This window comes from Sorex araneus, chromosome 8 (assembly GCF_027595985.1).
Source record: "Sorex araneus isolate mSorAra2 chromosome 8, mSorAra2.pri, whole genome shotgun sequence".
In the NCBI taxonomy this organism is placed as follows: domain Eukaryota; kingdom Metazoa; phylum Chordata; class Mammalia; order Eulipotyphla; family Soricidae; genus Sorex; species Sorex araneus.
In genome coordinates this window covers 52,423,203-52,440,849 of record NC_073309.1, presented here as the reverse complement: position 1 = coordinate 52,440,849, position 17,647 = coordinate 52,423,203, and the positions used below count along the sequence as shown (strand labels likewise).

Sequence of the window (17,647 nt, the reverse complement as noted above, 5' to 3'; positions counted from 1 at the left end):
CTTAGTTTACTCCTGACTGCGCTCATGGATCACTCCTGACGGGGCGTGGGGGACCATACGTGGTTAGGGAGATGAAACCTGGAAGGATGTCGTGCAAGCTAAATGCCCTCTCTGTTGTACTATTGCTTGGGCCCCACGAAGGAACCTTTTCAAGTGGAAGACCTAGAGCATGTTTGTCCACCCCCTTCCTCCATGGCATCTTTTAAAGTTTTTGTTTGTAGTACTAGGGATCAAGTGCCATACCACTGACCTACAGCCCAGATCCTGGCACCTGTTTTTATGACAGTAACAGGGCTGGATAATCCAAGGTAAATACTTCCTTTAGCATCAGCACCACCTCTGGTACCCTGAGCCCCCCAATTGGGACCCAAGCCACCCCCTCTCTTCCACCCTCAATCAAGTACCTTTTAGTCTAAACCTTCCTTTGGAAACAATCCTTTGAGCTAATCTGGACCATGTTCCCCCCACCCCTGCCCCCTAGAAATTTGTATCCTGGGATTTACCTCCCCAAATCTGTTGAACCAGGGCAAACTTTCCCCTCTTGCATTCATATTAACGAACTCTTTTCAGTGGCTCACCATCTGTTTCAAGAAAAAACAGGAAGGCTTGTCAAGTAACGAATCATAATTCTATGGAATTCCATTTGGCTTCCTCGAAGGTATTCCAGCAATTAAGATCCCATTTTCTCTATTCTGTGAACATGCAGTAATTCAAGTTCTCCCTAGCAGTCCAGACTTTTGAGACTACAGGGAGAGGTTCTGAGGTGTGCAGGGATGACACATTCACGAAGGTGGGCTCCTGATGAGGTCTGGTTTTAGGCTTCCTTAGGCCACCATTCATCTCACTGTGGCCTTGCTCCCCTGATATTCTGGATTCTTAAGCAGGCCCCTTAAGTTTTTGACAGGTCTCTAGACTCTCTCGGGAGCACCTGGGTGCTGAGTATCTCTGCTCAATCCTCTCAGCCCCTGAGTTCTTACTGAATTTAGGAATTGTAAAGACCTGGAGGGAAGACTGCCTGGAGATTCAGGGTGCTATGCCCCACCTGGAAAGGCCCATCTCATGACAATGCTGCTGGGGCTTGACTCTGCCCAATGAGTAACTGTTCTCTTCCCCCACACTGAACTGGCAAATGTTGAAGAGAAAGTGAGGAGAAAAACTCAAAATGCTTTTGTGTCCTCAGGGGTTAGAGCCCAAATCGGGTCAACATTAATTGCTCTTGATGCCTTTCTCAAGTTTGTTTTGCACTGGTCTCTGTTACCAGCTTAGAGACGATCCGAGGTCTTGGCTGCACCAAACCATGGGGAATTTAAGGTCAGTGCCTGATGGCTTCTGCCAGCATCTGGCTATCCCTTGTGTTCTTTTTCAGGATTTGCTTCAATGCTGATGGCCCTGCTTGTCCGCAGGGAAAGACCGCAGAAGCTCCAAACGCCTACTAGAACCTGGACACATGTGTCAGGCTGCACTGACAGATACAAGCAGGGCGTCCTGCACACCTGGTTGAAGTGGTCACAGGGGGTCCTACTCCTTAAGCTGATACTCACTGGGGACTGCACCCTGGCTGCAATGCTCACTTATCTTGCTGCAGGTCTCACAAACTGACCATGTGCTGATATCAGCTGGGCACCCATGGCCCACGATGGCAAGTGTACTGAAGGGCAGTTGCCAGCAGTGAACTCATGGCCAGCGGCACAAAAAGCCGGTGGTATTAGTCACTGAGATTCGGTCTTGAGCCATTTAGGGTTTGATCAAGCTGGCTGCTTCCTTCTTACATGGGGGCCACAGAAGTAAAGCATCTAGATCTTTTGTCTGATTTCCATTTGGCTTCCTCTAAGGTATTCCAGCAGTTAAGATCCCGTTTTCTGTATTCTGTGAGCATACATTTAGTAATCCAAGTCCTCCCTAGCAGTCCGGACTTTTGAGACACACAGGGAGTGTACAGATGGAAACTTCACCTGCACATAGCCCTTCTGTGCCATTTCTCCTCGTACTGCCAGGTATAGTGAATTCTGCCCAGCTCTTCATCCACACACTTCTCTCAAGTTTCATTTTCTCCAAACTCAGACATCTTGCCTCCTTCCTCCAGTCCTGGCCTGGGTCAGCCTGTGCCTGCGCTCCCTGTGCCCCATGCCCAACACAACAGGGAACCAACAGCCTCAGAGGTGTCCAGGACCTGGGAGAAGCCTTCCTTACCTCATCTAAAACAACTTTGGTTCACTGCTATTAGCCTCAGTACTAGGCAGACCCTAGAAAACAAGAGGGAAGAAACTAGAGCCAGGGAAGAAATAAACCAAAGGTCCATTATCAACAGGAAATTAATTTTATTTTTAAATCCAAGGAACCAGAACAGGTAAGGAGACTTCTACCCTTGGCTGGCAAACTTGGGTAGCCGAGAGGGTTGGCAGGGTGGGGAGGAGGTGGAAAATGACAGTAAAAGGGGTGAGTGGGAACACGTTTAGCCCAAGCAAGCTGGAGGCTTCTTCACTCAGGCGCAGCCTCCATCAAATACCCATTCTCGGGTGCCAAATACCCGTCACCTCCCTCCGACTCTATGTACACGTCTCGGCCATCGTTGCCCAGACCCTCCAGCCCGTTGTCCTGGCCGCCACCGCCGCCCCCACCTCGGGCCTCATCCCTTCCCCTTTCACCACCCCGCTCCCCCCGCTTATGCTCGCGATCGCGGTCCCGATCCCGGTCCCGACGCCTGTCCCGCTCGCTGCGGTGGCTCCGACGTCGATCGCGGTCCCGATCCCGGCCTTTCTCCTCTGGACCATCAGGGCCATCAGGACCCAAGTCCCCAGGAGGCCCATCATCAGGAGGCACGTCACCAGCCTCGGAGGGCTCCGCCATATCGCCCCCACCTCCACCACCTCGCAGCTCCTCTTTGCGCTCTCGTTCACGCCGTGCCCGCTCCCTACTCCTGCTGCTTCGACGCTTGCGATCCCGGTCCTTGTCCTTGCTTCTCTCTCTGGAGCGTCGCCGTTCTTCCTTGTCACGACTTCGGGAACGTCGCCTCCGGTCCCGAGAGCGGGAGCGTCGCCGTTCTCGCTCCTTGTCTCGCTCACGACTCCGTTCTCTACGCTCCCGCTCGCGGTCCCGGTCCCGATCCCTGTGGGGAAGTGGGGACGGGCCCGGCCTGGATGAGGGGGGCAGCGGTGTGCGTCCGGGTTCCCCCGTGAGACCACCCCGGGGCAGGACACAACAGCCCAATCTCACCTTTCATCATAGCGGGATGTATCATCCCGGCCAGAATGCCGAATGTTCACATCTGCCCCACCTCTCCTGGTCCCACCGAGGCCACCTCCTGAGGTAGGGCAGATGACAGAGAGTGAGTCTGGGCAGCGCAAACAAGGAGGGAACCCAGGGGCATCCAAAAGCAAAGTCCAAGGCACCTTGGGGAGGAGGGGGTTGGTGTCTCTGAGGGCAGCAAGTGCTATGACTGTCACTTCCCATTTTGGGAGTCATGGTGCCAGGAACTGAACCCAGGGTCTCCCACTTCCAAGCCCAGGGCTTTAACTCTGACCTCCACTCCAGACCCTGTCTAACCAATCACATCTCCATCACAAGGTACCCAAGGTGGGGACAGAAAGCACACGTTCACACCACAGCCCCTCAGCCTCCATGCTGATGGCACTGCTCCCTCTCTAGTGCTAACTAGACCAGCACTTCAGGGCTTGAGCCCACATTCTGGGTCATAACTGGCAAGAGCTGGCCCAGTGCATCTTGCAAACCAAAGACCATTACATTTCAGGTAACTTTCAATCTCCTTATCCTCCCCTACTTTCCCTGCAAGTCTGGGGCTCACTCATCTTTTCCCCCAGAATCTCTTGTCTAGTTAACCCCTTTGTACCCCTCATCTTATCCCTCACACCACCTCCTCAGAGAGTGTTCCCTGACCTCCCAGAGAAAATCATTCACCCCTGGGCTCACAGACCTGGACTGTCTCCAGCAGGAACCAATGGGGGTCCAGATATTCTATGTGAGTTAATGACCCCCTGCCTCTCCCATAGGCTGTATTACCCCCTAAATCAAAGCAGGGTTTGAGTTCAACACAGATTAGGACCTCTGCCGCAAAGGATGGGCTGTAGCCTCAGGTGTAGTGAGCAGTCACTCTTCCTCCTCCTCCCCGGGCAACCAGTTCAAGATCCAGTGTCTACTGCAGTGACTCAGCAAGGAAAGGCAGAGCCTGACCTCCTGGGCACTCTGAACTCCTCTGACTGGAAAAAGCCTCCGCAAGGCAGGCTCGAGTTCCACAGAACAAGGAGGGGAGAAAGGAAGGCTGCCAGGAAACCAGAGTGTCTGCCAGAGCTGCTCAGTAAGGGACGGGCACCTGGTGCACCACCCGCACAGAGCAGAAAGACGGATGGTTTCCATCTGAGGCACACCCCAGCAATGGTTCACTCAGTGGCCCAGGGGTCTGCAGCCACACATCACAATGCACATTCAGCAAGACTTCTGCTCCTCTGGCACACAGTGAACGCTGCAGAAAAGGACTCCCTGACAACCCTGGCTGGGCTGCCATAGGCCCCTATAGCCACCCTCACACCCAAAGACCCTCAACAAAGGCCCCAGACCACACAGTATTAAACTCTACATGTACACTTTTCCTACATCACGCACCCATCAGTTTAACTAATGAATCATTATCTTGTAGTAAGTTACGGGAGGGATGGAGAAACAGTCTAGTGCGCTTTCTCTGCACACAGCCAACCCGGCTTCAATCCCTAGCACCGCACTGAGTCTTCCAAGCCCATCAAGAAAGGATCCCTGAGGGGCCGGAGCGATAGCACAGCGGGTAGGGCGTTTGCCTTGCACGCAGCCGACCCAGGTTCGATCCCTGGCATCCCATATGGTCCCCCAAGCACTGCCAGGAGTTATTCCTGAGTGCAAAGCCAGGAGTAACCCCTGAGCATCGCTGGGTGTGACCCAAAAAGCAAAAAAAAAAAAAAAAAAGGATCCCTGAGCTCAGAGCTAGGAGTAAGCCTGAGCATCACCCTAAAAAAGTAAAGAATTCCCCAGTGATGTAAGTGTGGTTTTTCTTAAGTTTTCTTTGGAACAGGGCTGGAAGCCAGGGCCTCACAGGCTAAACATGCTCTATAGCTCTACCACATGAGCAACACCATTTGCGCTACAGTCAAACTGGTGTATGCAGTATTTTCTTGTTTACTTTTTGGGCCACTCCCAGTGGTGCTCACTTACTCCAGCTTTGCACTCAGGTATAACGCCTGGCAGGTGGAGATCGGGGGACTAAATGGGGTTAAGTCAGGTTGGCCGCTTGCCAGGTAAACACCTTATCTACTGTATTATCTCTAGTCCAACAGCACATGTTTTTGTTAAAAATGGCTCATTAGTTAAGAATGGCTCAAAAGGCTAGAGCACTCGCTTTGCATACAGGAGTCCTGGTTTGATCATCAGCACTCCATGCCCTGGCACCACAAAAAACAATCCCCATTGGGGGTATAGTGCCACCAGCAGGTCAACCCTGTACCTGCGGGGCAAGTGAATCAGCAGCCTGATGGTGCCTTCAGGCTTCCTGATACACCAAAATTGTGGCTATGCCTTTGGCTGGACCTCAACAACTTAGGACCAAATTTACCAAGAAATTAAATGACCAAAAGTTACGAATGTGCGAGTCACTCCCACAAACCACCTCCAGCTCAGCTATAAAGCTCATTTACTGGCCTTATTTCAGAGACCCATGAATCTCGAAAGAGATCAAAATCCTCAATCTCAGACCTGCGCATGGCTCAACAGACTGGGATAAATCGGGGGGGGGGGGGGGGGTGGGGGGGAGGGAATCAGCCTGAAGCCTAAGCAGAGCCCCCAGCAGTTGCTTGCTTCCACAATCCAAAATCGCCACCGCAATCCAAAATCGCCACCGAACCCTCGGCCTGACTCCACTGTCTCAGGACAGACCTCACCAAGATATAATCTGCTGTCTCAGCAGTCACATCCATAACCTAAAGCTGCCACCAATTGAAAAACTACTCCAGCTTTACCATCCCAATAAAAATACCGAATGCCCTGAACAAATGCCATGACCTCTTAGCACCTATATTGCAAGCCACAATGCACAAAAGGAAAAGCAAAGAGAGAGCAAGAAGGAAAGTGTCTCCCATAGAGGGAAGTTGGGGGTGGAGGATGGGGTGTTGGGATGATGTTTGGGAACGAGGGGACACTGGTGTAGGAATGGGTGCTGGATCGTTGTATGACCAAAACCCAATTACGAACAGCTTCATAATGGTCTGAGAGATATTCAATTAAAAAAAAGTAATGCGTTGGGGCTAGAGTGATAGCACAGCGGGTAGGGCGTTTGCCTTGCACGCAGCCGACCCAGGTTCAAATCCCAGCATCCCATATGGTCCCCTGAGCACTCCCAGGGGTGATTCCTGAGTGCGCCAGGGGTGGTTCCTGAGTGCATGAGCCAGGAGTGACCCCTGTGCATTGCTGGGTATGACCAAAAAAAAAAGTAATGCGGAGTTCACGCCCAATTCAATCAGCTTAATCAAAAGCTGAATAAATAGCAGTACTCCTACATTAAAACAAAAACAAAACACAATCTTAAAAGCACTGAAAGGGGAATAGGCCCCTGGGACCACTGGGTGCAGCCCCAAATCAAAGAACTGGAATTCACTAACAGGAACTTTAAATGCCAATAAACACCCAGGATTCTCCCACAGCAGGAAGTAGCAATCTGAATAATGCCACAGCCCAGAGGAGGTAAGGAAATCAGCATATGGTGTCTCCAGCAGCGAGTAAGAGAGTGCAGAGAAGGCTAGAAACAGGACTCAGAGTAGAGGGACAGGACAGACCTATACGCCCGTTCAGGGAAACCATCTCTGAGAACCAACAAGCTGGTCCTGAGCCCCAGGCCAGGGCCCAATGCTGAATCTAGGAGATTCACGCAACTTCAAACACTGAGAACAAACAAGGAGCTGCAGAATGCCAGAGCAGGCCAGAACATTTCTGAAGAGACAGCAAAAAAGACAGGAGTAACTTGCAGGGCCGCCACAGGGGCTGCACAGCCCAGCAGCGCTCAGGATGCTCTCGCTCCAAAATACCTCCAATTTTCTAGACTATAAAGGCCTCTTGGTACTTTAGCACCACAATGCATTTGCCATCTACAACAAACTTTCCCCCAAGTCAGTGAAGTGAGCTCAGTGAGGGAAGGAGGACAGGAGGCGAAGGCTGTTCCCATCTACCTGATTAGAAGCAGGGTACAAAGCTAGTGATAAACCTCTGCTGAGTCAATAGATGAACTAAGTGAGGAACAAGACTGAGCAAAGAAACAAGTAGAAGGAGGGAGGAAGGGAGGGAGGGAGGGAGGACGGGTCAAGGGCCGAACTCAGTGAGGTCTGCCAGGAGGTGCTCCCCTGGCCCGGATGAAGGAACAGGCAGGAAAAGACACTGGTGAGCAACTGCAGAGCCAGCAGGCATTCACTGCTCCTTGGCCTGTGTGGTGCCATGGGAAACCGAGCTCACCTAGCCGCCGAGGCCTCCAGCCCTTCACAGTGCGGCCCCGCTCCACGTCCACGAGGACCCTCCTGCCATCAATCTTCTTGCCATCTGCGTGCTTGTAAGCAGCTGCAACAGATGTGGGAGGGGAGGGGAAGGAGTCCCCAGGAGTACCCTAGTCAGAACAGGGCCCAGCTCTGTGGCATCCCCACCCCAAGACCCCATCAACACACGCACACACCCACCAGACAGCCAGGCACCTACCAGCCAGACCCACCCTCTCCCAGTCCCGGGAGGGGCCTGCTCCATCTTGACACCTGTTTCTTTTCCACCCCCCAATCACCGCTGGAGAGCCATCGGTGTACCCTCCCCACCACCCCCTCTTGCAACTCCCACCGGACAGAGCAGCCCCCTCCTGCCAAGGCGATCAAAGTTGCTGCAAAGAAACTGAAGGTTAACTGGAGGCTGGACTTTGCTGGGAGTGGGCTCCTCCACAGCCCCAGGCATGCACCCGAAAACATCCTGTTGGGGCAGGAGGCCCAGCTGGGCTGCTCTGCACCCCAGTGAACACCATTTAAAAAAAAATTTAAATTTTTTTGGTGGGAGGAGGAAGTGAATGTAGGGGAACAGACATCAGAACAGAGAATGAACCGGAAGGGGTTGGGAGAAATCTACAGGAGGTGGCAGGAGTAGGAGTGGTTATGGGGCCCCCGGAAGTCCAGTGGGGGCGCATGGAGCCATGTGGTGCTGCGACCCCTGCCTTACCTGAGCCGACTGCCTGCCACCCCACCCAGGGCCAGGCCACCCCCTCTCCCACTCCACACCCCACACCGACAAGCTTTAGAGGTCAGGCACAGCCCAAGCCTCGTGAGAAGTGTGGGGAGCAGAGGGGAGATGTGGGGAGAGGGTTGTGGTTCTGTTGGGATGGGCACCACCACGGCAGGCCCGTGTCTGGCCTGTCTCACTGGGGTCTGTCGAAAAGGCCCCCAAATGCTCCTGCTTCCCACCCCCCAGCCCTGGTCTGGAGGATAGACTGTCCTTTGCCAACCCCAATACCCTGTCCCGCCCCAGCCCACTTCCCCCCCAAATAACAACCAGAGGAAGAGAAAAAGGTGCCATTTACCGATGCCGGCCTTGCGGGTGTCCAAACCGAGCGGGATGGGGGGGGCTCGGCAACTCCTGGGGGCCTGGCGAGGAGGCGGGCTTCCCGGGGGGGGGACACGGGACCGCTTACCTGGAGCCCCCAAGCTTACCTGAGCACGCGCATAGACCCCACACCCACCACCACAGGGTCAGCTAAAGCTACGGGGAAGGAAAGTGGGGGTTCTAGGGAACCACAAAAGAGGGAAAGAACCACATCTCCTGCACCACCTGGAGACAGGCAGAGAAGCAGTGGGCCCCAAAGACACCTCAGGGAGGCCTTGAAAGGGGGTGACAAGGATTAGCACCAAGCCTGGAAGCTGGAAAGTCCTTGACAATCTTCTTTGAATTTTAAAAAAATTTAAAAAATTAAAAAAAAAAAAAAAAGGCTGGGGAGGTCTAAGGAATCCTGCCCGCCTTCACCTCTGCCCACGGTGTCCACGCCCACCAGGCTCAGGCCCGCACATGGCGCCTGGTCCAACTCAGCTCTCCCTCCCACCCCTGCCTCCGGGCACAGGCTGGCACGTGGGGACACAGCCTCAGGGTCCAGGAGATGGAGTGCTGCCCATGCTGAGGAGGGGCCGTGGGGCCCCAGCCCAGAGGAGGGAGGGGGAGCGCTTAAGGCCCAGGGACAGTGTCAAGCAAAGGAGCCCTGCTCTGGTTCAATACCCCAAACCCCCGCAGAGGCCCCCCAGGAAAAACAGCCAAGAAATGTGTGTTGTGTATACTGTCAGGCCTCTCTCTCTCTCTCTCTCTCTCTCTCTGTGTCCTCTCCCTCTCTCCAGGGTCAAGACCAGGCCAGGGTCTTCAGTAGAACCTACAGCACCGTCAGCTGCTTGCACTGGCCTGAGCCCGCCCACAACCCAGCCCCAAATTCCAAGTGCTCTGGAGAGCACCACAGCCCGTCCAGAGGCCTCAGCTCTATCAGAAGACAGGAAAGGGCCAAGCACCTGAATCTAGCCACCTAGGCCTCCAGAGCTGGCAGAGTGGCAGCTCTGAGAAGGCGGGGGGGGGGGGGCAAGGAGAAAAGGGCTGAAGGGCTCCCCACAGAGCCCTAGTCCCGTGTGCCTGTCCTCAGTGCTCCCACGACTGTGCCTCGGATATCACCAAGTTGGGAACGTGGGAGGAGGCCACTGCCTCTCCCCCAGGGGACACTCAATTCCTCCTGGGATCAGTGCCATTTCTGGAGAGCACATGGATGAGGGCAGGAGGGACAGAGGGCACCCAAACAAGGAAAGGGTTCCGGGTGCGGGGAAACTGAGGGGCCACTGGGAAGGGGAGAAGGGGCGCCTTGCTGCTCCTAGCTGCCTGGCTAAGCTGGGCTGGTGTGCGGTGCTGAGTGATCTTACCCATGATACAAACCCTTATACCAACCATACACTGAGGTGTTGTAAGGGGAGCGTAAGCATCAGCTGCAAGCCAGCTGCGTGGTGGCTGCAGTGACAATAAGAACAGTCAATTAATACGGCGGCCCCTGGACACGCCGCAGCCCTGCCCACCCTCCCCCACCCATCCCTGCCCATGTGGATGCCGACGCCGCCGCCTCACAGGGGGCCTGGGAGATGTGGGGGCAGGCGCGTGACACGCCTACCTGCCCACTGCCCACTGCGGGACAGGGTAGAGGGCTGGGGTGAGAGGCGGAGGGTCGGGTGGTCCAGCCCCAGCTCTGCCAGGGGGAGAGGGCAGGTTCAAAGGCCAGTCCTCATGCCAACCTTACCGCCTCCCAACTCCAGGGTGGGGGGAAATGGGGAGAGTATCCCCGACAATCTGACCCCCCACCTCCAGCTGGCCCCAGCCTCTACCCAGTTCCCGCTTTGCCCCTGAGGTTCAACGTGTGACACTTACCTCCCCGGGCTCACACACACACACACACACGTTGTGGGGGATTTTGGTTTTTTGTTTTTAAAAAACACGTATACGAAAAAAAAAAAAAGATATATCAGAAACAGAGGGAGGAGAAGACATGGCTAATGTCAGGCTTGGCAAGGCTGGGGTGGGGACAGACGACAGAGGGGTGGGCTGGAGGAGAGAGGGGTCAAGGGCAGGGCAGGGCGCGGGCACTGGTACTCACAGTGCATGTCTCGCTCATGTTCGTACTCGATGAAGGCGTAGCCCCGGGGCTTTCCCGACCGCTTACTGTAGACCATGTGGATCTGGGGGACAGGGGTTGGCATCAGATGGGAAAGCCCACAGCCACCATGCAGACCCTCTTTCAAATCCTCAGGCGCCAGTGGCACAGCCAAAGGGGCATGGAGCGGCTTCCTGAAGGAAGTGCCACAGCCAGGACCAAAATATAGCAGGATTTGGGAGGCAGCTGTGGAGTGTGATGTCAAGGGCTGAGCAGTGTGGCTAAGATGCTAAGAATCCCCAGGAGCTGGGGCCAGAGGGAGATGGGGCAGACCAGGAGCAGAGAAGGGTGTGGGAGAGGAGGGAGAAAGATAACAGGATAAGTCAAGAGTTATGAAAAATGGGCTGGAGAGATAGTACAGACCTGGGTTCAATCCCCAGCATCACATATGGTCCCCTGAGCCCCACCAGAAGTGATTCCTGAGGACAGAGCCAGGAGTAACCCCAAAACAAAAATAATAAAAAGTTATTTATCATTCCTGAGCACCACCAGGTATGGCCTAAACACAAAAAATAACTCAAGAGGCATGGAAACAAAAGAGTTGTGGAAGTAAAGACAATCCGATGCCAAGGGAAAGGAGGAGGAGGGAGGGTCGGGGCATTAAGGGTCATAGCCCTGAGTATGGCCGAGTGGTCCAGAGTCAAGGACACTGTGTGCTGTAACAAGCCCTGTGCCCCCAGAGCCACTCATCTTCTTCCTTTTCAGCTCAAATATGCCTGGCACCAGTCTACTCACTCTTTTGATGGGTCCATACACCTCAAACTCTCTTCGGAGCTTCGACTCTGTTGTGTCATAGTTCTACAGTTAAACAGAAATGAAGTTAGTAGAAAATGAGCTGTCCCAAAGCTCCCACCCAGGTCTTTGTCCCAGGCCCAGGTTCTCAGTAGCCCGGGGACTCACCACTCTAGCCACAAAGAGAGTCTTGAAGGCATCACCCTGAGCATTGGGATCATTGTGAGGGTCCCCTGTGCGGGAAGGAGAGAGAGCAGAAGTTGAAAAGTGCCTTACGTGAGAGAAAGAGACACACAAAGGCATTAGAGAGGAACTGGAGGACTGTGACTTCCATGTCTGTTACTTGTTTGTTCCCAGGCCCCAGTACAGTTTCCCTGAAGCACAGAAACCTAGATCCAAGAGGCTGATGGTGGGAAGGAAAAGGCACACTTGATGGGATAAAGCCTCACTGCCATTTCAGGTCTTTGTACCTAAGGTGTATGAGTAACCAAGCCCAGCTTGGTCTCTCCCATGGGGGCAATACTGCCACCCACTGGCACAGCCAACAACTACAAGCTGCAGGGAGGCCCAAGGTGAAGCCAGAGAGGAGAGGGAGCCCAGCGAGGACACTATTTACATTTCCTTCCCAGGCCCTGAGGTCTGCAGGAGGAAGACAGGCTGGGTGGGGCCAGAGCCACTAAGTGCAGCCACCTCATGACTGCTGGTCACTGAAAACTGTCCCCTTAACGGAGCCAGCTTTCTGCATGGTGGCTGGGCACACACAATGGACAGCCTCCAAGGCACCATCCAGAGCCAGGGCACCATCTTGAGCAAGAACATCTCAGGACTATGCATATATTGGATGATGCAAGGAGACCCTACAATACTGTACCCACATGAAATGGAAAGCAGCCTGTGCCAGAGGCAGATGGCGGCACAGAACTAGGCACTAGCTTCCCTTCTAGAGGGTGAAGTTTTCAGATGAGAGGGATAGGCTGAGGGAGGAGGAAAACCATAAAGGTATTAAAACTGCACCAATAACTGAGGTCATAAACTGCAAAGCTGAATGGAGATGTCCCAGAAATGAGACCAGATAGGTGCCGGTGACACCCTGATCAAGGTGTGTGAGATGCTGTTGGACCATCTGAAAGGTGATGGGTATGGCTCATAATGCCGAAATTTAACAGTAAAGTCTTTGCCTAAGCAGGAACTGTGCCACTCAAAGGAAGAGGGTTCAAAATAAAAAGATTTCCCACAGTCTTAAGAAAACCTGATTTTCTGACTGACCAGTCTAGATTCTACCAAAAAGGGGCACCGGAGGCTGCTAGAAGCTTTTCTGCATAGACTTCATTAATGGTAACACTATCACAATAGTCCCTTGGGCCTAGTCCAGCCTTGGGGACAGAAATTAAGGGCGGGATCAGGATTGTTCCCCCAGCCCAGACCTCTGTGCCTCTACCTAAGACCTGACCAGGTGTTGTGAGCCCTCCATATGCATGCCCAACCCCTTCCTGTCTGTCCTCACTCCATCTTTCTGCTTTTAAATGGCTAAAACAATACACAGCAAATAACGAGCGCTAAAAAGACTACTGACCAAGTAGGTCCAAGGGTTGACCTGGGGGAAAACGACAGTTTGGAAAGGGGGAAAAAAAAAAGGAAGAAAAAGACTTACACATTTTTAGCTCCGTCTCTACTTCCTGCTGTCGTCGCTCAATCTTTTCCCGTCTCTGTCAGGAAAAAGAGGAACACATGAATGCAGACAGAAGTCCCCGAGGACGGGAACCACCTGAGCAATGTCAAAAAGAACAAGGGTGAGGATGCCAAACTGCCATACCTTTCTTTCCATGCGTTCTTCCCGGGTTTCTGCTCGTGTCGGGGGAGGGGCATCTCGAGGGTCCTAGGAACAGGAGAGAAAAGTAAGAGGGTGGGAGGACAGGGACACCCCAGCAAAGAATTAAATGTCTCAGTATGTACCCCAACACACAGTTCCCAGGCAGGTGGAGAAGGTAAGTGACACAGAACACAGTGTGGCCCACAAACTGCTGTGAGTGTAGAGAGAAAGACATACACACAAATGACATGTATACAGAAACTTCTACAACAACTTAATAGAGAATTTCTATGTTCACTGCACTTATATAAGTGTTATCTGTTATGGGGCCACACAGAATGCTGCTCAGGTCTTAGTCCTGGCTCTGCACTCAAGAATCACTCCTGGTTAGTTCCGGGACCATATGTGGTGCCAGGGATCATAGCAGAGAGCTCATCAGGCCGTTGCACACCAACGTGGCCTTGGTTAAATCCCTGGAATTGCACGGTCCCTAAACAATTAAGCTGTGAGCCAGTTCCTGAGCACTTCCAGTTGTGGTCCCACACTTAAAAAGCAACAACAAATACCTGCAACAGACAGTAAATAAAACTACACAACCTCCATCACAGACATAACCAGTCCCAGTTCCCAAGCAAATGGAGTTGACAGCAGTGCTCAGGGCAAATAAGTGGCCACCTTTAAGGGTAATGGCAGTTCCTGAAGGCCTCACAAACTACTCATTAAAAGAGTTAACTGACACTAGCTCCAGTTAGCAAGGGGTGCCACTAGCCCATAGCCATTAAATGAGTTTAACTGCCTAATAACATTTCCCCAGGCTGGCTCACACCCGACTGAAGAACCGACCTTTTGTTATCTCTACTACCCCTCCTCTTTCTTCACCTCTACCTGCCCTTTCCCACAGATGCACGAACTTTCCTTTCCTGGCTTCTGGCCTGGTGCCGACATTTCTCAGTTGTTCTTTAAGGCAACAAAGAGGCCCGTTACTGGGGCTGGAGTGATAGCACAGCGGGTAGGGCGTTTGCCTTGCACGCGGCTGACCCGGGTTTGATTCCCAGCATCCAATATGGTCCCCTGAGCATTCCTGAGTGCAGAGCCAGGAGTGACCCCTGAGCATCGCTGGGTGTGACCAAAAAAGCAAAAATCAACAACAACAACAACAAAAAAAAACAAAGAGGCCCATTACTGGTTTGAAGAGATGGCAGAAAAGTATGAAGAGCCACGGCTGTGGAAGGCCTGAGTTCATCCAGCCCCCTAGGACCAACACCCATAACCCTCCCCTCTAGCGTGGAGTCAAAAACAGCTGGCTCCTGAGCAGTACACCAAAGGGAGTCCCAAAAGAAAACAAAACAGGTGCCCGCTGGGGCTGGAGCTATAGCCCTACCCGCTGTGAGTTGAAAATGTCAGTCATATGCAAAGGACTCCTGAGCCTAACTGTTCGCCAGGCCAGTGTGCAGCCAAGTAGACTGATTCAAAGGCAGGAGTCCTGGGGCTGGAGTGATAGCACAGCGGGTAGGGCGTTTGCCTTGCACGCAGCCGACCCAGGTTTGATTCCCAACATCCCATATGGTCCCCCAAGCACTACCAGGAATAATTCCTGAGTGCAAAGCCAGGAGTAACCCCTGTGCATTGCCGGGTGTGACAAAAACAAAACAAAAACAGGAGCCCGAGCAATAGTACAGCAAGTAAGGCTCTCGCTTTGCACGTAGGCATCCCATATGGTCCTCTACCAAGAGTAATTCCTGAATGCACAGCGAGGAGTAGCCCGTGAATATAGCTTGATGCGACCCAAAACAAAGAGAAAACGAAAAGGAAGAGATATGTGTTATCCCAGTCTTATGCATGAATTAACATGCTCCAGAGGCTGTGTGGATCTCTGCTCACTCTGCTAATGTGAACACTCCGCAGCAGTGCTAACTTTTCAGGAACACCACAAAACATTAAAATGCTGAGAACACTGAAACTTTGCTGACCACTTGAAGGCTAAGACCCATAACATACATGTTGCACCTCACACCCCCACCACCATAGCAAAGAAAATGCTGTTATCACTTGCTAGAGACCAAATGACTAAGTTTATGAAAAACCAATGCTTGAAAAGCACGTAATTTTCCCATGGTCACTAAATGCTGTGGGTGGAGGATGTAGAGACTCCAGAGCCTGAATCCCCAACTGCAAGTGACAGGATTTTGCCTCCAAGCCCCACAAGAGCTGTCTGGTCGATGCCATTTAAGGAAATAGGGCCAGAAATATTAACACCACCACCCCCTGCCCCATCTGAGAACGCCCAGGTTGGACTCCCCAACCCCACACCCACTCAGGAACTCACCTCGAACTCTCGGATATAAGGGGCGATGCCACAGTACGGCTGATTGTGGTGTTTCTCATGCGGGAGTTTCTCCAGGGGGGGCAGATACGGGATGGGGTCCCGGGGGGCAAAGAGGGCCAGCAGATTGGGTGGTAGGAACTGGGTCATGTTGCCAAATCTGTGAGGAAAAATCGGGCATCACTTTATTGTCGGGTGGGCAGACCCCATGCCGGTCATTGCCAAACTCCCCAAAAAAGACGGCACACTGGGGCAAGGTTTCAGGACTTAAAAGGGTCCTGTCAAGGCCCTGAGGTGAGGTGTGTCACACGAGAAGGCGAGTCCTCGAGGAAGTGGGGCGGGTGAGCGTGGGCAAGGCCGGAGAGAACGGGAACAAAGCCAGAAAAATCACATTTCTAAGCAGTCGCGTCTCTAGCGTCCGCAGCAAAATTCTGGGGGCGCTGAGAGCCTGGGGGCAGAGAGGCTCGTCGGAGAATAGAGGATTCTGCAGGGGGAGGACCCGGCGGTGACGGCTAGCGGTCCCCCACCTAGGACAAGGCCGGGGGTCGCTCAAGTTCCCAAAGGTAGAGTCAAAAGTGAAGCGGTAGATCCCTCCGACCGGGGGCTGGTGGGTAAGAACACGAATCCCCAAAGGCGAACGGCATTGTGGGTAAGGGTCCGGGTCTCGGTGAAAGCAGGAAAAAAAAAAAGCAACACCCCGCAAAGGCCTGTGGGTAGGGGCCCGGGAGGGGGAAGGGGCGAAGGCGGCTGAAAATGGGTCTGAAGGACTCTGGGTAAAGGGTGCAGAAAAGGGCTGAGAGGCGGGCGCGGGAAGCCCGCGGGAACAGGGCACCCGTCGCGGGGAAGGGGCTGGGGCCCACCGCAGGGGTTTGTGGGTAGCGGTCCCGCACTCGCCAAGGCCACTAAATCTCACTCACCCGCCGCGCGGCGCCCTGCTCGACCTGGCGACGGTCCGAGGGCTCGCGGCAGTCGCGGCGGCCCCTCAGCAGCAAGGATTCCCGCTCTGGCTTCGACTCCAGCGGCGCCCGCGTCCGTCCGCCAACGTTGCCCACCCAGCGCGCGCAGCAGGCCGCTGCTCACGAGCCCGCGCGGCCTCAGCTCGCGTCAGGGGCAAAGGGTAGGCCCGGTCGCAAATCCCTCCGCCGTCCGCACTGCGCACGCGCCGCGCGAGTCGCTCACAACCCACCCCTCCCGAACCCGGCGCCGCAGAAGGCACGGCGCACGCGCGAGGTCACCACCCCGCCTCCGGGCACCTTAAAACTTATGCCGCCGCGAGCTGAAGCCCGTAGTGCGCACGCGCACTCCGCGACTCCGCTGCGGGGGTGGGACCTCCTCGTGAGCTCGGTTCCAACCGCCTTCCGTCGGGCAGTCTCTTCCAGACGCCCCGCCCCTCGCAAGACACTTCCCGAATCTAGTGCGCACGCGCCTATTTCTTTCATGTTACTATATCCTGCCGCCGCCTGCTAAAGAGTCCCTAAGTGAAAAGTGTGGTCACTTTGCTAGCCTGGCTACTGTTCACCCAGTGCCCAGGGCTTGCAAGCCGCTTTTTGTTGCTTTCTTTGGGGGGAGGGGGGAGTACATAGAGATTCTCAGAGGCTACTCCTGGCTCTGCACTGGGGCTGGATGGGGCGCGGAGGCGGGGGGTTGTCACTCTTAACTGTAATGTGTGAAGAATCGGGAAAGTGCATGCAAGGTGTTACACCCTAGCCTGTTGAGCTAGCTATCCAGCCCCACTTTTTCTGTTGGGCTATAGCGCAAGACCTAAGCAAAGTCTCCTACTTGGGAGTTTATGTTGTACTGGGTGAGGGGGAGGGCTAGTAATAAACAGGCGTTCACAAAAAAAATATAACTAGGGCAGAGTAAAGGAATGGGCAGCGTGCATGGCTGATTTAGGAAGGCTGATAATGGAAGGCCCTTGTGAAGAGGTGACATTGAACTGCATGCAACGCCCCCTACACACACACACACACACACACATCTCAAGTTTAACAGCAAGTGCAAAGGCTCTGGTCTGCCAGGGAGGCCAAAGCCTGCAGTGTGGCCAAGACAACAAAGAGGCAGA

General features: G+C 53.8%; 1 protein-coding gene across 2 annotated transcripts; it reads right to left on the bottom strand.

Annotated features, from left to right (window-relative positions):
• Positions 1-2,294: 2,294 nt before the first annotated feature.
• On the bottom strand, positions 2,295-16,732 carry SNRNP70 (small nuclear ribonucleoprotein U1 subunit 70). Of its 2 annotated transcripts, none has more exons than XM_012935310.2 (10): positions 16,503-16,732; positions 15,589-15,745; positions 13,266-13,328; positions 13,104-13,158; positions 11,621-11,685; positions 11,456-11,518; positions 10,664-10,745; positions 7,480-7,581; positions 3,214-3,301; positions 2,295-3,106 (listed from the first exon to the last, which is right to left on the bottom strand). In XM_012935310.2, exons 2-10 carry the CDS (start codon positions 15,733-15,735, stop codon positions 2,479-2,481), a joined length of 1,293 nt encoding a protein of 430 aa, XP_012790764.1. In that variant the 5' UTR covers positions 15,736-15,745; positions 16,503-16,732; the 3' UTR covers positions 2,295-2,478. The 2 variants fall into 2 exon arrangements, with proteins under 2 accessions (XP_012790764.1, XP_055001596.1); XM_055145621.1 differs by having other exon boundaries at positions 2,295-3,133; positions 16,503-16,731.
• Between the last annotated feature and the right edge of the window lie 915 nt (positions 16,733-17,647).

Coding starts and splice junctions, on each gene's coding strand:
- SNRNP70 (XM_055145621.1), bottom strand. CDS start 15,735: ATGACCCAGTTCCTACCACCCAATCTGCTGGCCCTCTTTGCCCCCCGG. Junction 11,686..13,103: donor AGAGACGGAGCTAAAAATGT/GTAAGTCTTTTT, acceptor CTTCCCGCACAG/GGGACCCTCACAATGATCCC. Junction 10,746..11,455: donor TGTATGGACCCATCAAAAGA/GTGAGTAGACTG, acceptor CCTGTCCCCCAG/ATCCACATGGTCTACAGTAA.